Raw genomic sequence first — 22504 nt, 5'->3', positions numbered from 1 at the left:
TGGTGCGATGCCTAAATATTCTCGAACAGCTGATCAGTCGACAATGTCTCCACCCTGGTTGATAGTTCCTTGTTCAGAAGGGTCGTTGTGTTGATCGACGTTCCCCTTGAGTAGAGCGTGCCACTTTGTCCTCTCTCGAGGGGGATCTCTCCCTGTATGGCAGGGGTGTCAAAGTCCCTCCTCGAGGGCCGCAATCCAGTTGGGTTTTCAGGAGATCTATTTGTATGCACTGCTTTCATTGTATGCTAATAGATATCATGCATAGTCATTGGGGAAATCCTGAAAACCCGACTGGATTGCGGCCTCGAGGAGGGACTTTGACACCCGTGCTGTATGGGCATTTGGGCATTTGGCCATTTGCCTTGCTTTTGGAGTGAGGCTTCTGTGGGGCCCCCGTCTTCCTCTGAGCCCCATAGAAATACTCCTGTGTCACCTCCTCCTCGTCCAGTGAGTCTGAGTTCTGCGGGTCGTCTCATAAGCTCAATGACACACATCAATTTGTACGCATTCATCTGCATGGTTTTCTAATTGACGGTCGGTTCCCACAACTCCATTTTCGAACTAAAACTTATTACCGCGCTTCCCATTCTGTCACACGCGCTTCCCATGACGTCACACGCCAGCGCCTCACCCACGTGACAAGTGACAGCGAGAACGCAGTCGGCTCCACGCAGCGACCGTAGCACGTGTTACTGTATGGCAGACGTAATCTGCCGATAAACGAATCAACGATATTGAACTAAAGTGTCAACGATCGTTCTGTTGCCTTCTTCATTTCTAGATGTCTTGAGAGAATCAAACATTTTTGTAGCTAATGCAAAGGGTAGTCCCGATCAGCTCACCAGAGTGAGCGGCGGCTGCAGATAGAGACAGGCTCAAACAATCGATGCTAGAGCGGCCGTCGTGCTCCCCAGCTTCGCGACCTGCTCGCTTTCTGTCTCGCGGCCTCAGAGCCGGTGTGTGCTGCGCCTGCCGCAGAGACCCGCGTTCTGTGCGCGCGCCTGCGCTACCGGGCCGGCGTTCCATGGCCAGCAGGTGGGCGAAAGATGACGGATTACAGCGAGGAGCAGCGGAACGAGCTGGAGGCTCTGGAGTCCATCTACCCCGACTCCTTCCGAGGTGAGAAACTGCCGGGCGGCTCCTCCCGTTTGATCCACGTGCCGGGGCCCAGAAGAGGTGGGGGGAGGTTCGATAGCGGAGGATAACCCCTGCCCTTACCGGAATGCTTTCTCTTTAACCTGTTTTCGTTTTTTCCCTGGGAGCCAAGGCAAAGTGCAGACCTACTGTCAACGTAAGTTAGTTCGTGCGTTGAGTTTAGCTAGCACCGATAGTGCAGACGCTTTACTGAGCGGTCGTTAGTTGATGGGTCAGTGGATGATACAAAAAGACCAGATTGCTCGATGTAGTTTGCCTAAGATTCTTCCACTCGGGGTAAAGGAGTGAATAACACCAATATGTGAATCAATACTAGTTTTTTGCCGTTGTCGTCGTTATTCTTTCGCCTTTAGAGTTTTGTAGTTTGTTTCTTTTACTTTTCCTATCGCTATTCTCTCTATCGGTTACAAGCATGGCTCGAATCTTTTGATGTACTGGCTTCTCCACCCCCACTGAAACTATTATTATTATTTTTTGTATATCTTTATTGAATTTTCAAACCACAATTGTGCAATAAGTAATTCATATACATGAAAGCACAATAAACTTTTCATACATTAATGTACAATTATATTTACCCCCCCCCCCACCTAATATTCAAATAAAATAAAAACCTTCAAGAAACTATCCATAAATTCCAGTACAACTCCCTTCCCCCTCCCTCCCACCCACCCATCCTGGATGTGTATGTTTACAGGTCAATGAAATAAAATCAGTTATCATTCCTTACAAAATTTAGCCAATGGCTCCCAAACATCACTGAAACTATTAATAAGAAAAGCAGTAGGACGCAGCCCATCTGATTTATCATTCCCTAGATGCGCATCGGCACCAACTGCCGCCTACAAGGAGACAGGCCCAGGAAAAAAAATTCATAGAAAGTGTGGTGGATGCATAGAATGAACTATTTATAAGTGGTGGGGTATCTCGTATTAAAGAATAACTTCCACAAAAACAACAGAAAATCCTAACACAGCAGTGAAATATTATTACATGACCTGTAACCCGTTCTGAGCTCTTTGGGGGACGATGGGATTGAAAATCAATTAATTACATTTTGTTATCACTGTCCCAAATGCATCTACATTTAAGTAAATGATAAAGTGACTGCAACTTTGAAGTAAATGGTGTACTGTAAGTTCATAAGCAGCATCTTTTAATTTTTTTCTGTTCACATTTTTCATTCTCTTCTTGGGTTTTGTTTCAGTGTTGTCTGATGCACCACCATGTTTCACCATTACTGTGACATCCGAAGCCGGAGAGAATGATGAAAGTAAGTTTTTAGTCAGCGTATGCTCCAGCTTGTGATAGGCTTACAAAGTATCTAATTCAGCAGATGGCAAAGATTGAATAATATTCTCATTGCCTCTGGTATTAACAATAATTGTGCATGAGAAGTGAAAAGTGTTTGAAAGCACACAATTGTAAACAGTTTTCACTTGTTAAAGCAAGTTCAGAACTCTTTTAAGAGGTTGTCTCAGACCCTTTTAATGCCGGCTGACAGAGCAAGAAGAGACATCAGTCACCTTAAAAGGTTACAAAATCAATTTTTGTATGTTTATTGGATTATTGTGTGTACAAATGTATACAGTATAACTAAAATGCTATTACAATATCAATCTCTAACACATAGCAACCACTTAACCACTCTAAGGCCTCCTTTTACGAAACTGCGATAGCAGTTTCTAGCGCAGGGAGCCGCGCTGAATGGCCCGCACTGCTCCCGATGCTCATTAAGTTCCTATGAGCGTCGGGAGCAACGCGAGCCATTCAGCGCGGCTCCCCACACTAGAAACTGTTGTCGCAGCTTCGTAAAAGAGGGGTAAGTATCCTGAAAAAGGCCTCAGTAAAACAAGAAGAAGCAAAAAGTGAAGATTCAGCAGTTTTGCGGTACAGATGTCAGTCTGTGCTCCAGCAATATTCATTGATAGTCTATGTTTTGTGAATCTGTTTGTTCATATTATACAATATATCTATCCTTTGTCATGTATGTTTTTTGACTCCTTATACAGGCTCTCTTTGATAATTTTTATCTTTTAACCTGGAATAAAATTGTTTTAAAGCTTGCCTCACTTTTTGCTTATTTGTTTTGATACCCTTGGGGTAGGTATCTCCTTTTCCTCAGTAAAACAAGGTCATAGCTCTTTAACTGCAATAACGAGAGGCAAGTTAATATCTTTGGCAAAAAATATACACCAAATCAATGTTCATATTTCAAACAACCACAAAAAACAGGGAGGAATGGAGGGAAGTATAGTACAAAAATATCACTCCAAAACAAAAGCAATACACAAGCCAAGAAAGCTAGCTTATTACTTAAGCGAAAGAAAAGCCTCAGACAAACGGAGAGGTATACCCACACTCTTCCACCAAAGCATAAAATTTAAAGTTAGCAGGTTGGAGCAAAAAATAGCCGAGAATGATTAATGGTAAAAACCACTGAACACAAACAGGCCAGGCCGACGATCGTTTTGTGGCCGGTAACCACTGCTTCAGGGCCTTAGCGCTAAATCCAGGCTATCAGTACGCAGATCCTAACTGCTGCTTTCTCGGAGAGAGCAAGAACCAGAAGGCCTTGAGCATGCGCAGCATGCGCAGAAGCTCAAGGCCCAAGCAAGAGGCGGGAACTTCTTTCACCGGCACGTCCTGTGGGATGTGTGCCGGTGCCAGATGGGGTAAGGCTGAATGCTGTTCGGGGAGGGGAGCGATGCTGGTTCTCGGGGGGGAGGGGGGTGCTCGCAAATCGAGTCAATGCTCGGTTTGCGAGACAAGATTTGCGAGAATGTTTTGTTCGTCTTGCAAAACACTTGCAAACCGAGGTTTGACTGTACTTGGGAACATTTCTAGCAGAAGACCATTTATCAGCTTCAGCAAACAGAAATATTATATTTTGGTTATTTTTTTTTTTATTTTAAACCCATTAGATTTCAGAAGTCGTGCATATTTTGAGAATACCAAATAACCTCCTCTTTTTTTTTATTTCACCCTTCCACTTAATTTGTATCTGTGCGCTGCTAACCCATGCTCTGAGCTGTATAATGACAGGACAGAATCCTCATCCTGTCTTAATATCACCAACATCTGGCAATACGCGGAGTATGTTAATGCTGCGCAATCAGCTTGGATTAAGAGCGAGAAATCAAAACATCCTCCCTACACTTTAGTCACACAACTGCTTCATGTAATTATGCTCAAAAATGGAACAGCGTTTTTTTTAATGGAGCATCTCTGTGTGTCCAAATCTTTCTCAGCTACTTAGTCATGTAATATTTGTGCCCATGAAGTAGAGGTGTGGAATAAATCAAATATTTTTTTTTATCTGTATAGCTTATGCACAAAAAATGCTTCAGAATTAATCTGTATAAGTTTGTATCTGCAAGCAGTGAATCAAGTCAGGCTATATATGATGGTATTCACATCATTTCTACTTTCTATACTACAGCTGTCCAAGCAACCCTTAAGTTCACCTATGTAGATAAATATCCAGATGAAGCACCTTCTTATGAAATAGACTCCCAGGAGAATCTGGAAGATAATGATATCTCAGATATAATAACACTACTGGATCAACAGGTAAGCACACCCATGCCCTAGAGCAGTGGTTCCCAACCCTGTCCTGGAGGACTACCAGGTCAATCGGGTTTTCAGGCTAGCCTAATGAATATGCATGAGAGAGATTTGCATATAATGGAAGTTACAGGCATGCAAATCTGCATCATGCATATTCATTAGGGCTAGCCTGAAAACCCGATTGGCCTGGTGGTCCTCCAGGACAGGTTTGGGAACCACTGCCCTAGAGTGTGGACATTAATTATTCCAGATTTGGGCACAAATGCGTTATTTCTGCCACCTTCCTTTTGACTGTGTGCACTCCATATCATTCTTTGACTCTTTGGACTGTGTACATATATCCTCCTGTGGCAATGCATTTTCATCAGCAACAGCTGTTGGTCAGAGAAGTAGCAGGAAACAGCTGGTGGAAAAAACTGGGGTTGCAAATATGGTTAATATGTTAGTTCTACTACAGAGTGTTTTGTTTTCACTATTGTGTTAGTTTTTTGTTGTTTTTTTTTTTTTTTTTTTTTTTGCTGCTGTGCTGTGGATGTCTTCAATTGTGTACACTTTACAGAAATAGTGAATCTCTAGATAAATTATGACAGGAAATGAACATACATAAACTTCTGTAGTTTTCATGGATTTCCCAAAATACATTGGTGTTCCTGGGTTCACTATTGAACTTGGAACCAGCCCTATTCTTGATTCTTGCATGTAGTAAGGGAAAATAAAATCCCAGCAGAGAGCGGATCATCTCTTCTGTATAAAACTGAAGAATGCTGTCATCCAAATTTAGTTTTCATTTTCACACTCCTCCGAGTAAGCTGTTGACACACGGGTATTACTGTTTCCGTTCCATGGCTGGCTCAAGGGACTATGGTGCCTTGAGCCAGCATTTGCATTGACACCCACCTAACTCTGCAGTTTGTTATCTCTCCCTTCCCCCAACCTGTGATCCAGTATCTCCCCTATCTGATTTAGTCTCCCCTTCCTGCTGGAACTGGGCAGGTACTAAAATTCCTGTCCGGTATATATCCCTCTAGAAGTTTTGAAGGTAGATCAGACTGGGATTTTGGTCCCCTTTAACACCGGTGCCCTGGATCAGGGTCTCACCTGCTCCATAAATTGAGCTGGTCTTGGCCTTATCCTCCTCAGATTGCTGAACCTTGTAGAGGCTAACTAGAGGCTTCTCTTGACATTGTTCAGCTGTTAATAATAATAACAGCTTATATACCGCAAGTTCAGAATGCAGAAGCATTTTATGTAACTGGGGGGGGGGGGGCATATTTGAGTGCTCATCTAAAAGTGTTTTGTCTAGTTCTTGAGACTGTAGCTCTGAAAAGATATGGATGAAGTAGGAGCAGAAAAGGTATCAAAAGCCCTAAGAAATAATGGAATCATTCTATAAAGATCCACCTACGGATACAGGAAACAACAATTAATATAAATAGAATATTCTAGCCATTTGTGCAACTATGTGGATATTTTCCAGCTATGTTCAATGGCTCATACTTTTCATGGATACAGTTTAGACAGAGTGTGGCCAAGGCACACGTTTACACACACAGATCATAAAATACTACAATCTACAACTTTGCAGTACATTTACACCTGATTTGTGGCTGCTTTAAGCGCTCACTCATTATAAAGTGTATGTGTGTTTTTGTCCTGTTACCCTAGTATTCTATAAAGAAAAGTAGTCCCCTTTATAGAAAGGGTTGCAAATCGGCATTCCTTTATAGAATTACTTTTCCTATGCAAATTACCGAGGATGATAGAGGAATCTGATACAAATATTCAGACAGAAGTAACCCATATACTGGAAAGGATGCTTGCAAAACAAAGTCACAAGGGAGTATTGGTGAGGGGGGGGGTGATGATTAAATTTGCAGATGACACTAAACTCTTCAAAGTTGTTAAAATGCATGCGGATTGTGAAAAATTGCAGGCAGACTTTAGGAAATTGGAAGACTGGACGTCCTAGTGGCAGATGAAATTTAATGTGGACAAATGCAAAGTGATGCACATTGGGAAGAATAACCCGAAGCACAGTTACTGGATGCTAGGGTTCACTTTGGGGGTTAGCGCCCGAGAAAAAAAATATTGATGTCATCGTATACAATGCGATGAAACCTTCCGCCCAATATGTGGCGGCGACCAAAAAACAAACATAACGCTAGGAATTATTAAAAAAGGGATGGTTAACAAGACTAAGAATGTTATAATGCTCCTGTATTGCTCCATGGTGTGACCTCATCTGGAGTATTACATTCAATTCTGGTCTCCTTATCTCAAAAAAGATATAGCAGCGCTAGAAAAGGTTCAAAGAAGAGTGACCAAGATGATAAAGGGGATGTCGTATGAAGAAAGACTAAAAAGGTTAGGGCTCTTCAGCTTGATAAAGAGACGACTGAGGGGAGATAGGATTTTGTAGACTTCAATCTTGAGTGGAGTAGAACGGGTACAAGTGGATCGATTTTTCACTAGGGGACACTCGATGAAGTTACAGAGAAATACTTTTAAAACCAATAGGAGGAAATTTTTTTTTTTTTTTCACTCAGAGAATAGTTAAGCTCTGGAACGCATTGCCAGAGGTTGTGGTAAGAGCGGATAGTGTAGCTGGTTTTAAGAAAGGTGTGGACAGTATCCTGGAGGAAAAGTCTATTATATAGTCTGTTATTGAGAAAGACATAGGGGAAGCCACTGTTTGCCCTGGAACGGTAGCATGAAATGTTGCTACTCATTGGTTTTTGGCTAGGTACTAGGGACCTGGATTGGGCTGTGTGGAACAGCCTCCCATGGAAGATAGTGAAGGCAAAAACATTGACAAAATGCAAGAAAACATAAAATATTCACAGAGCTTCCCTAATTTGCAAGGATGTGGAGGAAAAGCAAGAGATGAGCAGAAGCAAGGAAATTGAGCTGATAGGTTAGGACTGTAAGGTATGTCCTGTCATCGCATGTGGTCATGTGAGGAAGCCTGTGTGTATCTGTAAAACATTTGTCTGTCTCTTTTAATTGTCACAGTTATATAAACATATGTACTTTAATCTTAAATACCATGAGGGTGACTGGCACACGTCCATCTAATGCCTTCTGTTTATGACTAGGAAATAAAGCCAACAGTCTGTTTGGCAGACTAATGTTTTCGCCTTTTTTTTTTCCTGCAGACTGAAGAAAACCTGGGCATGGTAATGATCTTCACTTTAGTATCAGCTGTACAGGAAAAACTAAATGAAATTGTAGATCAAATAAAGACAAGAAAAGAAGAGGAAAAGCTAAAGAGAGAGAAAGAAGCAGAGGAAGCAGAAAAGGTGCAGTATATCTTGTTTTTGTCACTTTGGTAATTATAATCAGTATAGACATCTTTTTGGACAGACGGTATATACCCCCTCTTCTATTAAACTACGCTAACAGTTTGTAGCGTGGTGAGCCATGCTGAATAGCCCGCGCTGCTCCCGACGCTCATAGAGTTCCTATGAGCGTCGGGAGCAGCGCGGGCCATTCAACGCGCTCTCTGCACTAAAAACTGCTATAGCAGTTTAATAGAAGAGGCCCATTGTAAATGACAGCAGATAAAGAACTGAACGGTCCATACAGTCTGCCCATTAGTTATACCCATTAAAAATACATGATTAAATTAACTTGTCTCTTCTTTGATATCTCTGAAACATAGACTGTAAAGTCCACCTGGTATTATCCTAGGTTTCAAATGCTGAAGTTGCCGTCCAAGCTCATTCCAGCAAAATTTGATGCAGAGTTAGCAGAACAGAAATGTCAAAAGGTTATTTCTTTCTAAATAAACCAGTTGATCACCATGAATTGTTTTCAAACATAGCAGACTTCAGTTACTGCTCCATGTCACTGGTCTCGCTGTTAGGCAGGTGAGCATTTTGGAGTAAAATTAGGACTGGTTCATAGGATACAGTTCAAGTGTGCATGTGTGGTTTTCAAACTCCTTTATGGAATATTTAACTCTTTGATTCCCCTTAATGGGAATTCCTTTAGATCCTGCTATTCAAGAATTACAACAATTCACAAATTAGAATTTTCTTCTCTGAAAGGTATTAAATGCACTGGGAAGCTTAGTAAATCTTTTACTTTTACATTGGTGAGAATTTGGAATGGACTTCCAGATTCTTCTCTAAGACTGGTAGATCAATTATTTCAATTTTGAAAAAGTTTAAAAACCTGGTTGTTTTCACAATAGTTAATTTGATTTTAGCTGTCATATAGTAATTTTAAGCAATTCAACATACTTTTTTCTAACTTTTTCCATCCATCTAATCTAACCAATTTCTGTTTTTATCCCACAGTTTTTACTTGTGTTTCATTTTTAATGAACTGTAAACCGAGTCGAGCTCCTTAGGGAGTAGATTCGGTATATAAAATGAAGATTAGATTAGAAAAGCTAATATACTGAAGGTGAGAGAGGTTAGGGATAAATCTCATAAGGGAGGAAAAATATTTAGAACTTTTTTTTTTTTTTTGCCTTTTTCTCTCTGCTGCTTTTTGTTTCGTTTTGGCTGGGGTTTAGTTTTTGTCTCTTTGCCCTCTTCTCTTCTTGGTGAGCAATTCTTCAGCTGCAACTTCTTCCTTCAAGCCCATCCAGCCTTAGGGACTCTTTTGGTTCACCCAGGCATCTAAATTATTTCCACCCCTACTAACAAAGGTGAAGAACTGTACAAATTGGTTTGCCCTTTTTAAACTCATTGTTACGGGGCACCTATAGTGAAATGGAGAAGCTTTGACCCACTTGTGGTATGGGCATCCCGCCACTTACACAGGTGGACATAGGAGAGTGGATACTGTGTGACCTGGTTTTGAAAATGTAATGCCTTGCTCAGGAAGCTAACTGTTTTCCATCTTGGGTTTTTGTTCTTACCAGCATACAGTTGTGCCATTTACTGCTGCAGCTGAATGAAAATGTACTCTGGATAAATAAGCAAGTTGCCAAGCAATACATGGGGAAAACTGATATTTCTTTATCTTCAGTGCTGAGCAGTTTTCTTACTCTTGGGTTTGTAGGTATTTTTCCATGGCACTCCTGTTACGATTGAAAACTTCCTTAGCTGGAAAGCAAAATTTGATGCAGAGTTAGCAGAACAGAAATGTAAAAAACAGAAGGAAGAAGAGCAAGCAGGAAAAATTAAGCTAACTGGTAAGTTAATAGCTCTTTGTTTTCCATTGCAAACCCCAAGGTACTTTGGTCTGTTGATGTTCACAGTACAGTAGATTGTTGTTAGGTGTCCTCGACTCGTATTGGGAGTCCTAGTGACTTGTAGTTTATTCACTTATAGCCCACCTTTATCAAGGTAAGATCTTCACTGACAACAAGTCAGCTAAAGCAATGGGCAACTGTGACTGCTTATGAACAATATTAATACTCCTAGGCCTAGAGCCTCACATGTGGAAACTATGCAGTGCTAATAACTGCTAGGCCAAGGCCTAAGCTGTTAAGTGAGGCTCTACAGAAGAGAGCAAAGAACTTTTTTTTATTGTAGGAATAAAGCAATGCTACTGTTACTGCGTCTTTCTCTACATACTAGGGCCATGGGGTCCCTGAGAATTTGAGGACCTGTGTGACCACCCTTCTCACTCCTGCCTGAGACTGGCCATGGGGCATAGTCCCATCCGATTTTCAGGATATCCACAATTAATATTCATGAGTTAGATTTGCATGCACTGCCTCAATTGCATATTCAGATCTCTTATGTTTCCTTCGTCCCTACCATTATAACATACAGAAGCTATCACTGGAGCAGAATCCTTAGATAGATACCTTATATCCTTAGGGGGCAGACTAACATTCAGGCTGCAAAACCGTGCCGCTGTTATAGTATCTGTTAATTTAGTTCTGAATATATACATATTCTTATCAATAAATATTTTGTCTCCTAGGGAAGCAATTGTTTGAAACAGATCATAACCTGGATACATCTGATATTAAATTCCTTGAGGAAGGTAAGCCAGTTTCATAAATTCTATGTTTGGATAAGATCTGAGTTGGCTGCAGGGTACTGAAGAGCAGGAGCTTTGGCTCTTAAGACAAAAACAGCTTGCAATGCACTTACTATCATGGCCACAATAATATCAACAAGCATACAGTTGATCACCTCTATATGTGATCTGGATTGGCCACTGTTAGAAACAAGATACTGGGCTTGATGGACCTTCGGTCTATTCCAGTAAGGCAACTCTTGTGTTTTTATGCACATGTGATGACTCAGACCAATAATATAAATGTTCTCTGGTGTTCAAAAAAAAATCCTCTCTAGCACTAGTAATTCAGGTGCCGACATGAACAACTTAAAAACAATTCAAAGGCACATTAAAAATGTACGGGGCTCATAATCGAAAGAGAAAACTGTCCAAAAACCGGCCTAAGTCGGCACTTGGACAAACATTGTCAAAATACGTCCAAGTGCCGATATTGAAAACTAGTTTTGGACGTATTTCTAAACGACCTAGGACTTCATAGTACTGCTAAACGACCAAATCTAAACGGGGCGTTTCAGGAGGAGTGTCTAAGTCACAAAAACCCACCTAAAGTCAGCAGATAAGCACTGCAAACACATAATGCAGACCCACACACACTACCCCAGTTATCACCATCCCCCCCAACCCCATAAAAATTGTAATCACACCTTTAAAATTCAGTCTCCAGACCATCATCGCCTGGCATAGGAAAGCCTAGTCGTCCAGCACAGAGGCGGCTTAAGCCGTCTTGGGGGTGGGTTGAGGACCCATGCCCATGAGCCCCTGTAATCACTGCATTGATACTTAAACATGTGCACTCCCTTATACACCCCCAAAACTCTTTTGTACTGCCATATAAGTGGCTCCTGCAGCCATAAGGGCTATTGGGGTGGTAGGGGATTCTGTAGGTGGTTTGGGGGGCTCACAAGTGAGGAGAAGACATGGCACCCTTTTTGTGAAGTTCACAGCAGTGCCCTGTAAGGTACCCCACTATTTAGGTGGCATGTCTAGGTGTTCAATCCATCACATTGCAGACCCCTCCCACGTCCAACAGGGCTTGTTCCAGGCATTTTTGACTTGGACAAAAAGTTGGACAAAAATGTGGTATAAAGATAGACGATTTAGTGACTTGGACGATCAGATTGGCAGGACGTATAGTTAGATGATTTTCGAAACAAAAAAAATTTTGGACGTATTTTTCAAAAATGTGTCCTTGGCTGTTTTTTACTTTGGACGATGCCCCGTTTAGCTTTGGTCGTTCAGCGGCACTATGTAGGCCTAGATCATTTAGAAATACGTCCAAAACCCATTTTTTTATCGGCACTTGAACGTATTTGGGAAATGTTTGTCCAAGTGCCGACTTAGGCCAGTTTTTGGATGTTTTTCTCTTTTGATTATGAGCCCCATATTGTTTCCACCTAGATTCATCTTTTTGTCCAGTCTCTGCTAGGCTGCAGCTGAACCCAGATTACTGCATTGCTAGGCTTAAAAGTTTAGTTCGGTATTCAGCAATCTTTCTGTGGCATTGACACCAAATCATTGGGCCACAAAAAGCTGACGACTCCTGTGCAGTACAGGACAGTGATGGCCTATGAGAAGCCCACCCAAGTTGCGATCCCAAATACAGATTTTGTGACCCTATTTGGGATCCTGATCCACAGTTTCGGAAGCTTTGGCTTAACTTGTTTAGGAGACTAGCTTTGTAAAAGGGCACCTTAAATTTTTTCACTAAAAAGTAAGCAAATATTTTGCAAAAAGCTCAGTGAGTTTCCTTTATTGATTAAGTTCTTTGCAAGTAGCATGCAAGATCAAAGGGAGATTTTGTAAGGAAAGTGAGTACCAAATTTAGGTTGCATGATACACTCCATCATGATCAAATACCAGCACCACAAATAGAGCAATCGCACAATCATGAATTTATAGTTTTGACTGCAGCATAATCACATTCATTGTCAATACTTGATTAAACCAGCAATCCAGTGTTCAGGAAGGACAGTATAATAGTACATTAGACAAACTAAATGGATTCTAGGGTTATACCCACACCATCAACTTTTGACAGCGATTATTCAAGCAATTAAAGCAGCTCATTGTAAATGTAGAAGAATTAAAAAAAAAATTAAAAAATTAAAGTCACAAGTCATGGCTTTTAGTGAAAATATCTTCTACTTGAACACACATCCATCTAGTGGAATGTCTTCTGTCATGATGTCCTAAATAGGTTGTAGAAATCCAAGGGCAGAAACAAGACTGCTCAATTGCCATGCTATGAGGACTAGAAACTTAGGCCCATATTCTAAAAACGGCGCTTTAAGTTAGCCGCTGGTGTGCACCCTACTGGCACATAACTTAAGTTGAAAACGTCATTTTAAAAATAGCCCTTAAGGGCTAGATGATGAAGATGGCTCTCTTTTTTAAAAAAAAAATTTATTTATGAGTTTCCAAATTACATATCAAGTATACACTTGTACAGAAAGTTGGTTAGACATGATATTATTTTCTCAAAGTATAAAACATTTAACACCTTAAAACAAAATAAGAAAATGATAATTTTAACTAACGCAAGTCAAGTCCTCAAATTTGGATCCAAGATTTCACATAGGTGAGACGGAAAAAGGGAAAATAAAAGTCAATAGACATGTACTATACATAATGCTGAGGTAGGAGCAACTTATTTAAACTCTGGAGCATCTATTTGAGACAAAGCCAAGAAAGCAGTTAACTGTTGAGGTTCAAAGAAAACATTTAACTGAGCAGTGGCATATAATACACTTGCAAGGATATCTCAGTAAAATGTAAAGAAAAGTCTCAATAAACCATACTTTATCAATCAAGAGAGCTACAGTTTATATCAATGTGGAAGGTGTTACTATGTTCTTATCAGACGTTTCACAAATTTCTGTGCCCCCTTTTTGGCTCTGTATGTAAATTTTAGGTGCATAGCATGCACCTAAATTTACACACTTAAATTTAACACTAAAATTGTTTAGAAGCCCAATTGTCAGTTCTAATTGTCTTGTTAACTAAGTTGCACCCACACATTGGGTGTGTGCCCAAATTTGCCACACTGCTTATAGTTTATTATACTTGAAATACCGCCTTTTAAGATCAATCTCATTCAGCTGTTTACGCAATAAAACTCCAGAAAGGAGCTACATAAATAAAAACCCAAAGCCCACCCCATAAATACCCTTAAAATTCTAATATATTTATTCAGTGTGTGTATTATTTACCTTCACAGATTTCATCATTCATCTCCCTAATCATCTATATATACCATTTCATGCCCGAAAGCTATCAGAATGTAATAAGTTTTCAAATGTTTCTTAAACCAAATAGACAGTTCTTCCCTTAACTTCTGGGGCAGTATTACAAGTACCTGTCAGATGAATCCCTTTTACCTCTGGCACCTGGAACAAAGAAGCCTGACTTAAATCGCAACCTTAGAATTACAGGGTTCTAAGTGACAATTTTCAGTATTTTTAACTCCGATGACTTCCGGGTTCTATCTTACATGTAGATGTTACAACACTCCCGAGGATTTATTGCAACTTAACCGTTCCTTCATTTCATAAGAAATTACATGGTGAATCCACACATATCATTGAACACCAAATTGCCCCACAAGCCTCCACTTCAAATTCCTGAGAATGACTTTCGGTATAGTTAGAACCATGTCATTCTAAGGTCGCGAAATGTAGTGTTCAGGAAGGAACATAAAATGTAATCAATTTAGCTCATGTATTTGGTAATCCCATTTTTAAAACCTTATTTACAATAATCAAAATCTTAAACTGTATATGATAGTATACCGGAGGCCAATGTTTTTCAGTAAGTTATGGGATAGCATGTTCATATCTGACAACACTACTGACTGAATGTAGAAGAACTACCTTTTAGCGTTCACATATAACAAACATTTTGTATTTATTGTGAAATAATGACATGCCAGTAAGCCTATTTTCAGCTGTATTTATTTTTTTTATTCAATATTCGATACCGTTCTCCCAGGGGAGCTCAGAACGGTTTACATGCATTTATTCAGGTACTCAAGCAGTTTTTCCTCTCTGTCTCGGCGGGCTCACAATCTATCTAACGTACCTGGGGCAATGGGGGGATTAAGTGACTTGCCTAGGGTCACAAGGAGCAGTGTGGGTTTGAACCCACAACCTCAGGGTGCTGAGGCTGTAGCTTTTAATTCAGTTCAGGTTTAGATGGAAAATTAATATAAATTCTTGTACTTGTACTTTATGTATTAAATTAAAAATTGTTGCGCAACTTCTAAATGTTTACCAAAAGGCTTATAATTTGGCACAATTAACAGTAAGAACATAAGAATAGCCATACTGGGTCAAACCAATGGTCCATCTAGGCCAGTATCCCGTCTTCACGGAAGCCAATCCAAGTCACAGATAACCTGCAAAAACCCAAATAGCAGCATTCCATGTCACGGATCAACAGCAGACTATGGACTTTTCCTCCAGAAACTTTTCAAACCTTTTTTCAAACCAGCTAAATTAACCATTCTTACCACATCCTCTGGCAACGTGTTCCAGAGCTTAACTAGTCTCTTGAGTGAAAAAATATTTCCTCCTATTGGTTTTAAAAGTTACTCTGTAACTTCATCGAATATCCCTAGTTTTTATAAATCTTGATGCAGTAAAAAAATAAAAATAAAAAAAAATAAATCGATCCACTTGTACCCAGACATAGAACAAAAATAGACTTGTGGAGGTCACGTCCCATGAACTTGAAATTTTTTTGGGCCACCCTAATGTATACTGAAAGCTTTGCATTGGCTTTTAGTCAGTGCAAGCCTTTTTATATGGCCTTTTCTGTGCTGGCCAGATGTAAAAGGTCTACTGATCAACAAGCCATTTGTATTGACTAAAATGGCAAGAATAATTTGTTTTCTTCTAGTATATGTTTAATAAGAGTGTAGCATTCTTTCTGTCTTGCAGCTGGGAACAGCGTAGAAGTGGATGAATCTTTGTTCCAGGAGATGGATGACTTGGAGTTGGAAGATGATGACGACCCAGACTATAATCGAGTTGATTTAGATAGTGAATAAATTGAATTCCAGGAACTGGCCCTTATTTTTAAGGAGACAGGGGAGTCGCAGCATCTGTGACTTTATCTAGCATGCAATTATTTGAATTATTATTTTTTCTTTATTTTCAGGAGAATACACTTCTGATAAATTTACATCATTGTCTCTAAATAAATTTGCTTTACAATTCAAATGTACAAGGATTTGCGTTTAATGTCCTCCTTTTTCTGTAGCTTAATTGTAATGTAGTTTTTCACCACATTTTGAGAAAGCCAGCATCACAAACATAAATGTTGGGATAACCCATGATAGTACTTCCATGAAGACATTTGGATAGCTTATAAACTGCTTTAATTGTACCACAGAAAGGTGGTATGTCAAATCCATTACCCTTGACTATAGTTAATAATGAAATATGTAATATGTGCTCCTTGTGATGGTATTTCATCTTACAAAAAAATATATAACTATTAATGTGATCCTGTGGAAAATTATAGAGAATTACATTTACGCAGAACTGATGCAGCAAAGGGAGGGACAGGAGCACTATGAGAATGTTTAGGCATTTGATGGTGGTCTAGTAGGAGTGAGCATTCAAAGGAGATGATTTTTATTCTGAGCCATACATGATATTGTGCAGTTGGTTTTCAGTATATTTTTTTGGTTTATGATAATGATATACAATTAAACTAGAGATTAGAGACTGATGCTGGCAGTTTATGAACTATGTTGAGTGGAAATTACAAAATGAACAAAGCTTAATAAACTAGCTTTGAGTACAGGGAAATCCCAAAAGAAATAAATGGATCATAAGGGCAATTTTAAAAACTGCATTTCTATGGAAGCTTATAAACTTGCATATCTGATATGTGCATTAAACTACATGCATTCTGCTCATACAGGCATTTAGCTAAACTGCACAGAGATGTTGCGGGGAGGGTTTTTCAGGAGGGTTTTAGTTATATAGACTTCTGATTTTTATGCATTTATTCATTCAATTTTATATACTGTTCTCCAAGGGGAGCTTAGAATGGTTTACCCAAGGAGTAGCAACATTCCATGCTACTGATCTAGGGCAAGCAGTGGCTTCCCCTATGTCTTTCGCAATGACAGATTATGATGGACTTTTTCTTCTAGGAAATTGTCCAAACTTTATTCTCAGCTATAAAATTACACCTCAGTTACCAAATTAATTTGATGATAATTTATTTCCTCTTAGTTTTCAGGTTCAAAATGTATAAAATGGGAGCAGCCACTGCTTTCCCTGGATCAGTAGCATGGAATGTTGCTACAGTACTCTGTTCTGGATTCATGCGCCTTTTGCTTCTCATTGACGCCTTGAGGCGTTTTAGTAGCCATTATGGAAGGGTTCTGCTACGGAAAGATGTCTGTGAGACAAGGGCTACAAAATGGTAGCAGGGAGGCCCATAGCAAAATGAAAGGTTTAGGGCTTTAGAGGCTTTTCAAATCATCATATCTGATCAGATTCCTGGCATCACGTGCCTTATCATTTCCTTGTAAAGTTGATGTATAATTTAATTTCTTAGTTTCTGACTGGTGCGTTTACAGAGTCTGCATAGTTAAAAAATCCTTTGGCAACTACTTATAATTCTATCTCAAGTCTTTGCAGATTGTCAGAAAATAAAAGTGTCTGTTCAGCTTGGTTTCTTTTTCGATATGTTTGCTCATTAGGCTTTTCATGTGGCATCTTTCATCTTGCATGAAAAGGTGTGGCGGTCATGTTTTTTTCTTCATATTACCTTGAGTGTACTAAGATGGCTACCACATCTTTTCATTGAAGGTATAGCAAGAGATCTGGGAGTCCTCAGCATAGACAGAGTTTCTGACAGAGAGCAAGAGAAGGAGAATGCAGATGAGAATAGGGGAGGCATGGATGAGATGCACACAGGAAGTGGGAATGGCTGATAGAGAAAGTGTTTAAGCTTTAGGGCTGAGAAAGGGGTAGTAGACAAAAGGGAGGGTGAGGTAATAAATTAAAAAATTGAGTGATGCAGTGGGGATTTTCAATTGTTTGGGGTGAAGGAGAGATAGTGGGAAGTCAGTATCAGGCGAAGGTGTACAGAAGCCATGGAAAGGAGCACTGGGAGGAATATGCAGGAAAAACCTCCATAAGACCTTCTTGGTAGTCATAAGATGTGTTCCAGATAGGAGAGATTTTTCCTAGGGTTATACTGATGAAGCAGTGCTGGAGCTGGAATGGGCTGTGGGGTCAATCTGCTAGTATCATAGTATGATGGTGAGAGGTAACGTGGGAGGTAAATTTACCAGGAGGGTTATGTGCAAAAGGTGTAGTTATACCAAAGGAAGGCAGCATGATTTAAGTACGGGTAAAAACAAAGCTGCTCACAAACTAAAGTAGTATCTGAGGCAGCAAAATAACTTTTCAGCACCTAGTCATGTGACTAGCAGCAATCAAGCCCTGAGCTCAGAGAGGGGAGGGATTAGAGAATGATACAGGATCAAAATTTGTTCCCGTCCCTGCAGTTAATCACAGGAAACCTTCCCCCTGTCATTCTTTAAGGAGAAAATGAAGAATCACAGTATGAATGGGCACAGCCACTGCCCCTCAAGCCTTGCATTAAAGAATGCTGGTGTAGAAGGACAGGTTGAGATAGACCCTAAAGAATGATACGGGATTGTTTCCTATAGTTGTCCATGGGGACAAATTCTGGCCCTATATCATTCTATATTTGAGCTGCTCAGAGGGAAAGGTGGCAGCCCTTGTAGTTCCAATATAGACAAGCATAAAGTACAGCAGAATAAGTGTTTATACTAAAGAGCCACTATTTAGTACAGCAGATAAGAATCTCCATAATAAATTAGTATCTAATGCAGCAAAAGAACTTTTAAGCACCTGATCATGTGCTTAGCAGCAATCAAGGCTCCAGTTCAGAGGGGGGAGGTATCACAATCTAATTTTGATTTGGGTTGCTGAGCGGGAAAGGTGGAAGCCCTTGCAGTCTGAGGTAGCAAAATGGGTATTAGTGTGGCCCAGTTCTTAGTAGATAGGTGCTGTTGAACATTATGGACTTCTTGTCTTATTGCCACTAGACACTGAAGTGCAGGGTACTAACTACATGGATCAGTACTATTACCTATTCTGTTTAATATATACTTCAAGCTACTAGCTGAGCTGATTTGTTTGATGGATACTTTGGTCTACATATGTATAGATAATGTGCAGCCACTTATACCTGTTGAACCAGATTTATAGCCCTGAATAAACTCACTACTTACTTAAAACAGTAATGCAAGAAAGGGCTAAACAATAAACTTTGTTTGAACTGAATAATCCCTAATACAAACCAGAGCATACCCGTAATCAAAATCTCTCTTGGGAGCTGCAAACTCTTTAAATTACAAATCAGAAACCTTGGGGTACACTTCCCCAAATCCACAATACTTTCAGGAGCTGCCTCTATCTGTAACAACTATACTGCTAGACATTGAGAATGCAAATCTTGGCACAGTGGGTCATGCCCTGATGACAGCAAACGTGCATTATAGTAATGCACTCTATATTGGTCTCACTACAAAGAAAGTAAACCAACAGCAGAAGGGGAGAGAAAGAAAAAGAAGCACCTGCAGGAGAAGAGGGGGATTGGAAGGAGAGAGAAAAATGCTAAAAGGGTATAGAGAATGGAAAGGGAGACTAAGGAAATGGGTGAGATATGGGTTTGGACTTCACAAACCCTACACAGAGGACTGCAAGCAGGTAAATAGTGGATCAGAGCCTCAGATGGTCCTATTGTATCAAGAGTATTTCTTGAAGCAACTTGGTACCAAATTGGACATGAAGGGGGAAACGACTGACACTTAGTCAAAGGGCTCAATGGCCTGGAGAGCTCAAGTAGAAAACAACCAAAAAAAAGAATTGATTCTCTCAGGAACAAAAGAGGGTTTGAAGTGGCCCAAAAACGAGAAGTTGTGAAAGATAAAACAAACTTGGTAACTTGGTAGGAATGAAGGAAAAAACAATGGGAAGGTACCAAAAATCAAAATGTTTGATGCACTGAGACAGAGCTCCATAGAACATGAAAAACTGCAGGTCCTGGGAGTTGAAGTCGAGTGGGAAAGCACTGGCATGCATGCAGTACAGAATTTAGAGTGACCTTGCACACTTGGTATGTGTCCATATTGGATTCTGTGGATGACATCACCCCATAGGTAAGAATATTATACCTGCTTGTCCTCAGAGAAACTTAAATCTTTGTAAACCACTGTAGGTTTCAATATAAGACAGTTATCCCAATATTAGTACTTCTGTCTAGCCAGGTTTTAAGTTTTCAACATAGTTCCAGGTACAAGATTGTAGTGCAGAGTTATAGGAGTCATTGTCCAGGAGAAAACAGGACTATAGGGTCTGACATTAGCTTTCCAGGCCACACAGGCCAGGGTTCATAACCTAGTAGACTTCTAATGTGAAAAATAATACAGGCTTTTCCAAGATTATTCTATAGCTCTAATTTCACTATCACAAGCAAAAAAGATGAAACAAAAATAAAATGCACAATTTTGTTAAATTATGCCATCAATTATTTTTAATAAAAACTACAATGTCTGTACTTCTCAAATGATCCAAAACTTAACACATACAACAAAAATAGGAATATGGTATCCAGTTCAGGTACCTTCTATAATACATCCTTTTTAATTTACAGTAGGCTATTTCTTGACAATCTCCTCTCTTGCACTTCCAATTTAGGGGCCTTTTTACTAAGCTATGCTTAAAAGTGGCCAGCACTATTCCCAGTGTGAGGTTTTCCTACATGCTGAGGCAATTTTTAGCACAGTGGTAAAATGGTCCCATTTTCCATTGGTGATGCACTAATTTTCCCATTAGTGTGTAGCCATTAGCAGTTGAACACTTACCAACACCTATTTTATATGCTGTAAGGGCTCAAGAGCTAATCATGTGCTAATCAGTTAGCATGTGGCAATGTAACTGCACTAATAGCACAGTTACCATATTTCCCCATATATAGGCCGCTGCCTATACATAGATTTTGCAAACCAGCCTAGTGGGCACAGCTTACTTAAATGGGGCGGCCTTAAATAGCTCCCTCGCCAGAAATTACCTTGTGGACCGCCACACCTGCCTCTTCCAAACACGCTGTGTAGGGCAAGAGCGATGTCTGGGATCTTAAGCCTCACCCCACACTCTTCCTGATTGGCTGCCTTCAGTTTTCAAAGGCAGCCAAACAGGAAGGACACGGGGGCAAGGCTTGAGATCACAAATATCATTCCCCTGCACATATTTAGCGGAGGCAGCCAGCATGGAGGAGGTATTTGGGAGGGAGGAGATGATGCCCTGGGTAGGATGGGCTCCGAGAGCATGCAGGCCGCTCGCGCTCCTGCACTGGATGGGTCCCGCTCTCCCCGTTGCATTTCTCTTCCACCAAGGGATGACCCACTGCTGAAGCTGCCCCGTGTCCCGCCCGATGACATGACATTGCCTTTATGTACCGGTATAGGCCGCCCCATTGTATAGGTCAATTTAGGTTTTTAAAGCTCTTAGATAAGCCGCGGCTAGTAACATGCGGTGGCTTATCTAAGAGTTTTTAAAACCCAAATCAGCATTTCCTGCGGCCTATATGTGGGGAAATACGGTACTTATCTGTAACAGGTGTTATCTGAGGACAGCAGGCAGATATTCTCACTTCTAAGTGATGTCATCCACAGAGCCTGGTAGACAGTATAAAAAGTGTACTGTCACTTTAAAATTTTTTCAAAGTCTCAAGACTGCCTGTACCGCACATGCGCCGGTGCCTTTACCACCTTAGCTCGGCTCACGGGACCATCAATTCAATAAAAAAAAAAGCTAAGATGACAACTAGGGGAGGTGGGAGGGTTGTGAGAATATCTGCCTGCTATCCTCAGATAACACCTGTTACAGGTAAGTAACTGTGCTTTATCCTAGGATAAGCAGAAAGCATATTCTCCCTAGCTCCAGGATCACAGTTAGTGGGAAGTTGGCATCTAAACAGAGAATAAGTTTTGTAGTACTGCTTGGCTGAACCGACTATCCTGTTTGGAATAATTCTCCAGACAAAAGTGGACTATGAATGTATGAATTGAGAACCAGATGGCTGCTTTACAGATATTTTCAATAGAAGTAGAATGTAGATGGGCTATTGGAGTCACCCTTGCTCTAATTTTATGTGCTGTGACACAAATTTTTCAGCCATGAGCATAGCAAAGGAGATCCAGCCATGTTGAGATGGTTCTTTTGGAGACAGGAGTTCCCAGTCTGTTTGGATCGAATGACAGAAATAGTTGTGAGGTTTGGTACAATTTAAGCAATATGCCAGAGTATGTTTACAGTCTAATGTGTGAAGTGACAGGGAGAAAGATACCATGCTGTAAGAGGGTGAGAATGTGATCTTGGAAAGAAGACTGGTAGAACTATAGACTGGTTAAGATGAAATTCTCAGACAACCTTCAGGAGAAATTTGGGATGAGTATGAAGAACCACCCTATCATGGTAGAAGGTTGTATAAATGTGGATCCGATACTAGTGCTTGAAGTTTATAAACTTAGGTGATGAAGACTACGAATACTACTTTCCATGTGAGGTGTTTGAGAGATTAAGATGCCAACTAGCCTCAAAGGGAGGCTTCATCAAAGCAGAAAGAGTAACATTAAGATCTTAAGCAATTGAAGGAGGCTTGAAAGGTGGTTTAGTATGAAAAATCCCTTTCATAAATTTGGAAACTAAAGGAAATGCAGATAAACACTTTCTTA

General features: G+C 40.3%; 1 protein-coding gene across 2 annotated transcripts; it reads left to right on the top strand.

Annotated features, from left to right (window-relative positions):
• Positions 1–884: 884 nt before the first annotated feature.
• Positions 885–15939, top strand: RWDD1 (RWD domain containing 1). Of its 2 annotated transcripts, none has more exons than XM_033937834.1 (7): positions 885–1119; positions 2363–2428; positions 4598–4728; positions 7881–8024; positions 9739–9871; positions 10612–10674; positions 15651–15936. In XM_033937834.1, exons 1-7 carry the CDS (start codon positions 1047–1049, stop codon positions 15758–15760), a joined length of 720 nt encoding a protein of 239 aa, XP_033793725.1. In that variant the 5' UTR covers positions 885–1046; the 3' UTR covers positions 15761–15936. The 2 variants fall into 2 exon arrangements, with proteins under 2 accessions (XP_033793725.1, XP_033793726.1); XM_033937835.1 differs by lacking the exon at positions 885–1119 and adding an exon at positions 1197–1291 and having other exon boundaries at positions 15651–15939.
• The last annotated feature ends 6565 nt before the right edge of the window (positions 15940–22504 follow it).

The sequence above is a fragment of the Geotrypetes seraphini genome, chromosome 3 (genome assembly GCF_902459505.1).
Source record: "Geotrypetes seraphini chromosome 3, aGeoSer1.1, whole genome shotgun sequence".
In the NCBI taxonomy this organism is placed as follows: Eukaryota; Metazoa; Chordata; class Amphibia; order Gymnophiona; family Dermophiidae; genus Geotrypetes; species Geotrypetes seraphini.
This window is presented reverse-complemented; position numbering and strand designations above follow the sequence as displayed.